The sequence below is a fragment of the Arabidopsis lyrata genome (genome assembly GCF_000004255.2).
Source record: "Arabidopsis lyrata subsp. lyrata unplaced genomic scaffold ARALYscaffold_6, whole genome shotgun sequence".
NCBI lineage: Eukaryota > Viridiplantae > Streptophyta > Magnoliopsida > Brassicales > Brassicaceae > Arabidopsis > Arabidopsis lyrata.
The window spans coordinates 3,654,951-3,660,950 of NW_003302550.1; the positions used below are offsets into that span (position 1 = coordinate 3,654,951).

At 38.3% G+C, this 6,000-nt stretch overlaps 1 protein-coding gene across 1 annotated transcript; it reads right to left on the bottom strand.

The window, feature by feature from the left end:
- Window positions 1-1,538: 1,538 nt before the first annotated feature.
- LOC9309452 (transcriptional repressor ILP1) lies at window positions 1,539-5,861 on the bottom strand. Its single transcript, XM_021020230.1, is given in 7 exon segments — window positions 1,539-2,085; window positions 2,405-2,700; window positions 2,814-3,087; window positions 3,261-3,710; window positions 3,712-3,893; window positions 4,423-4,560; window positions 4,678-5,861. Coding segments are annotated over 7 exon segments (1,806 nt in total). The 5' UTR covers window positions 4,945-5,861; the 3' UTR covers window positions 1,539-1,886.
- Between the last annotated feature and the right edge of the window lie 139 nt (window positions 5,862-6,000).

The window sequence follows — 6,000 nt, forward strand, 5'->3', positions numbered from 1 at the left end:
CATGTTTTGTTCCTATTATAAAATTCAGATCAATTGCATCTGGACTTGATCTGAAGTTATTATGATAAAGAGAGAAATCGACTTTATAGTTTTTTTTGCAGATGTTTGTTATTTAGTCCCGGTGTGAATTTGAAAATAGGAAGCTTCGTGGAGCTTGATGTTATAGCTGCCGAACTTGACCTAAAATATGCATATATAATTTTTTGGTGATGGATTATTACCTTTTTGTTTTGTCGTATCTAGAAATTTATATTGGAATATGCTTGAGAAGTTGGATAAGGAGGAGACAAGTTGGGACCTCATTGTCGGAACTTAGAACCTATCGTTAACAACAATTAGTATCACATATACTACATACTATTCTCTTTGACTCTATTCATATGACTACTTGTCTTATTCGTATGTGTGTGCGTATGACAAAAATCTTACTATATAACATGCGTTTGAAACCGTGCATATATTCTAACATTTTAATTGGAATGTTTGAGTATGTTAAGTTTATGATAGATTCCTCCAACCTTCGAAATTCTTAATCAAAATTACTCAAAACTCATACCTCTTATAAATCGTGTGTAATTAACTACTTGCAAAGTTTCTTCAAAAACCAAACTACTTGCTAATTCGATAATAAAAGTTCTTCAAAGAAATTTCTCTCTCTCTCTCTCTCTCTCTCTATATATGCTGCAACATTGAGAATTGAGACAAGACTTGCAGACCATTCGACAAACGTTTGTGGTCGAAACAAAGTATTCGACCGACCATTTTTTAAATGTAAAATACAGTAAAAGTTAGAAATTTGTTTGCACCCACTTGGCCACTCCAAACTATGTGTAACCAATAAAAAAATCAAATAAATAACATCCATTTGTGACACCATTTTGTCCCTCTCTCTCAATCAAGCGTCACCGCAGCTTTAAAACATCGGCCCAATTTGTTTTTCTCAGACACAACAACTTGGAAATAATGGGTCACTTTTGGGCCTTAATTTTGGGTCATTTACGGAAAACGGGTCGGTTAGCTGGAGATCGACAGCCGATCCGAATTCCTTGTCAAATACTAATTTTTATCCTTATCAAAATGATACATGTTTAGAACTTTTTTAATATGTGAATATTTTTGAAACGCAGTAATTTTTCTTTTATGAAAATGTTTCTAGAGTTATTATTAGAATCATTAAAGCATATTAAAAAAAATTATTGCGTCTAGAAATTTCACAACTCTACGTTTCTTTTCTTATATTTTGTGAATTTTAAAATTACAATATATGTAAGGAGTTTTGTTGCTAGTGTGAGTAGTGATAGAGTGAAATTTTTGAAAAATCAAAATGTTTCAGAAGTGTGGGGGAGAGATTTGTGTAAACCAAGGCCAAACCTTTCTCAAGTGCAAAGTGAATTATATGAAGATAGAATCTTGGTCTTTGCACCAAAAAAAAAAAAAAAATGAAGATAGAATCTTTTGGAATTCAAAAAAAGTTCTATTTTCTTAATGACGGATTTCAAAGATTCTCTAATATATAATAAAAAAAATAATGAAATAATGGTGGATAGGAGCACTCGACAAATTCGATTCTCTTCTCAATATAATCATATCAATCACTACAACACTCTTCTCACCCTTTTTCTTGTATATTGGACGGTGTTTGGTACACTTGCTCAATTTCTAATTCTATTTACAGTATATAAAATATCAATCATTTTTCTCTTTTGTTAAATTGATCTGTTAGGCTGAAATTTGGAAAAATACTGGGACTTACCATCACGTTAAAAATTTACAGTTTTCAAGCATGTGTCTAGTAAATACCGATTCTTGATCACTGATAATTGAACTATACTATTACGCTTCCAGTGCAACTAGTGTGACTTACATTGATAGAAATATTGCCTCAGCTAAATTTGAACTGCCTCCTTGAGATTGAATGCTCTGACAATTTTCCCGGCGTGTCCATGTTCATGGAGCTCGACAAGTATTTTCTTTAACCTGGGGGCGAGACCAGTGGTTTCCGTATCGACCAGTCCCGAGGCAAGCCTTTTCTCGAGTATTCTTCCAAGTGTCAGAGTACAATCCACAAGGGGTTGCAGCAGACGACTGAAAAATCAAATAAAACATGTGTGTATGCATCAAGGCAAAGTTGCAACATAAAGTGGTAATGTCCTAATCTGAGATGCGGATATTCATGGAAACCAAATGAAGATAGGCGAATGAATGATACTCAGGACGTGCCTAGACCCGTTGTTTTTTTTTTTTTATATGTACACACACATCTTAGTTTCTGATCGGACATACTATGTGACATCACAAGCTGCAACTACAACCTTTCACAGCACTGGACTATGAGTAACCTTCCTTGATGTGTGCGAGTCAAAGCAAATTTTCTGATGTTACTGTTGAAAGAAATCAAAGTTACCTGTGGGTTCTTGTGACACTTGGTCCAGTCCATACTCCAGACAAAGAAGCAACGATCATTTCAGTTCTTGTCACAGCATCATGCATATTTGATTCTGATGCAATGCTTCTGACATGAGGTAAAACTTTTCCAAACAAAAGGTCACTCAGAGCCAACTTCTCCAACACCGGAAGCTCCATCATGTCTTTCCACATACAAATATTTCTCATAAGACGGACTGATGTCCCAAACCTATATGCTGCAACTTGTGGAGCATTAGGTACAGCCTTTGATACCTGAGGATCCCATGTCGGAACCTAAAGAACAGAGAAAAAGATCAGAGGATATCACTAGTCCAGTTATCTCATAACAGACTAAATGGGATTTATTAGGAAATTAGCAAGAGATGTAAACATATTCAAATTCATACACTAATAGCTGTAATGGCTTCAACAAGGCGAGCACGAAGAGCAACAGATAGTTTCGCTAGGGCCTTACTCGAAGAATAAACATAACTTGCCACCAAGCTTGTAGCAGCAACAGCATTTCTTGTCTCCCGGGTGCTAAGTATATCCCAGCAACGAACTATCCGATGGTGCAAAATGGGAATCGCAACGTATTCCACTAGCTCAGATACAAAGTTAGGATCAGTACAAACTGGTGCAAAACCATTCCCAATCTCATAATCAAACAGCAGTCCATGCCTGGAGACACAAATCGCAAGTCAGATCACTTGCAAAAATACAAACAAAACAATGGGTTTAGATCATATGCTTAAGAGACTAATGCCTAAGAGATGGTACTGTATAGGTGAACTGTGTTTTGAAAATGTAAGTTTGGATGATTAGGAAAGTTGGAAACCGCTAGAAAACTTTACCAATTCATGTCAGAGAAATCCACATGTTGATGAAGAGGATCCCATCTCAAAAGCTCCAGTCTTACATAAGGTGAATAGATGGAAGGAACGGTCAAACACTTGTAAGCACTCCGACAAGCAGATGGATAGTCTCGCGCACACCTCTTAAATATCGTCTTCACCCTTGAAAGCTGGGAGTACACCACAGATGCAACACTAAGGATTTTATCGGCACGCTGAAGTAAGCGATCTCGTGTCTCCTTATAAGCTGAAGTCTCACTGTCACTCTCATCGGTGCTTGAGTCTCCTTCTATTATCAGGGAATATCCATCAACCTCTTCGGCTGATGCACGCTTGTTTTCAAATCGAGCTCGCCTTTTCTGCGGGGCTGCAGCCCTCTGTTCCACTTCCCTGCGCTGAACTGGTTGATTCGTCTGCTGTTTTATAGAAGAAGAGGCAGCAGACGCAGCAATATATAGCTGAATTACTGTTTCCTTGTTTGTTTAGAGCTGCCATTGCTGCTTTTACAGCGGCCTCCACGAGTACCATTTCGTCATCGGCAGCTGCAGTTCTCCTTTCTAGAATAGCTGAAGCATGTCTTTCATTAATTTCCTTCATCTGATCTTCAATTGACTTGATTAAGGAACCGTTTTCCTGCCAAAGAAAATTCACAACAGAGATTAGGAGTGCAATTCACAACAGCCGTTTGCTTGAAACTATTTGTACTCGCAGGGAAATCCAGTGGCAGTATCTAGCATAGTTGAATAATTTAAGATTGATGGAAATGAAAGCACCAGATACAGATATTTTTATGGTTCACAACTGGTCTTTCGTTCTCGATAATTCAGATAAAACCAGTGCTAGTTTCAGTATAAAAGAAATCGTTTGATTGCTTTCATCAGTAAGATGGAATAGCTAACTACAAGTGTCAAAGAACATAATCGAACGACAAGAGTGCATAGGTAATTCCATCAATACATGGTTTGAGCTCTTTCTATGTTTTTTTCTGGGGATTAAGAACAAAGAGACAAATGCAGGAACACATATTGATCTCTCTTTCATTTGTTCCTTGGTGTCACATGATACTATGCCTTCAAATGAGATGAAAGGAAGAGACATCTAGAGAGAGCCACTGGTATTACAAAAGTAAAGAGCCTGCAACGTACAGGCAGAACAGGAGTACCTGCATGAAGTAGCGGAAATCAGAACGGAGGTCACTGAGTTCCTGCATAAAGACATACTTGTCAACAGGAGCAAATGGACAGATTTCAGGAGCTGCGAGCGAAGCAGTCAAATTCTCATCGGTTTTTGCGTAAGGTTCCTGGATAATAAAACGCAGTTCATCAGAAACCAAATTAGATAGAAAAAAAGAAGGAAAACAAATGGAAAAAGGCAGCAGAAGAATAAATAGGAAGAAGCCAAGTTCAAAGAGCAATACCTTAAGCTTCTTAGCAAGCTCGTCAGGTAATGCATCATCAACAACACTGGTACAAGGCACAGTAACAATGGGCATTGAAGCAAGTGGTATCCCACTAGTACTAACAGTCCTATGAGACCTTTCATTACCAACGCCCTTCTTAAATGTCCGTGCGTTCCTCGAATTCACGTTTTCATCATAAGCATTGAAATATCTATCAAGCGAAGCTTTCTTATCATCATCTGTTTGCGGCATCGGACAGTTGAAGACATGAAACAAACCATTCATACCAAAGCTACGCAGTGGCTCACCGTTGAATACTGTAAATATTTAAGATTTCAAGTAGGAAATGTTGAATGGATCATGATTAAGGATGGAGAGAAAAGATAGAAATGTATTGATTAAAGATGTGTATCACACAATGAGGAGGCACACACGTTTATATAGAGAACATAATCTAGGTCTGAGATGGGTTGTGCACAAAGACCAACAGCACCCTCATTCAGCCTTGTAACCCGAGTAACCCAAGTAACCTGTAACCCGAGTAACCCAAGTAACCTACATTTAACCCTGTAACCTGTAACCCGAGTAACCCGAGTAACCCAAGTGTTAAATGTCTTCTTGATTAACACTCCCCCTCAAGTTTATACTACAATACTCATTGTGTATAAACTTGGCACTCGCAAGAACAACCTCATTAAAAACCTAAGCTTGGAAAACCACGTGGGACAAAACCAAGCCTAGGGAAAAAGAGTATTGTCCCAACAAGTTGGAGAGTCTTTCTCAAGGATGTGTGAGGTCTACAAGACCAAGTTTACCATGGATAAATTGGCAAACTTGGTTACTTGCTGCCTTGGTGAAGATATCGGCCAATTGGTCCGAGCTTTTAGTGTAACAAGGGAGAATGGTACCATCTTCTACCTTCTCTCTTGTCTTGTGGCAGTCGGTCTCTATATGCTTCGTTCTCTCGTGAAACACTGAGTTTGTAGCAATATGGATCGCCGCTTGATTGTCACAATGAAAGGTGATTGGAGTCTTCTGCTCGATCCCAAAGTCCTTCAGCAAAGCCTTTAGCCATGTTAACTCGTTTGTGAGTTTCTTCATAGCCCTATACTCTGCTTCAGCACTCGAACAAGAGACCACTTTCTGCTTCTTCGACTTCCAAGTCACAAGATTCCCACCAATGAATGTACAAAAGCCAGTTGTTGATTATCGTGTGTTGCGATCGCCATTGTAATCTGCATCACAATATCCAACAATTTCTCGCTAGAGTTTCTTCCCATCCATATGCCTTTGAAAGGACTTCCTTTGATAGAGCCTTATGCGTAATAGAACTTACCTGTT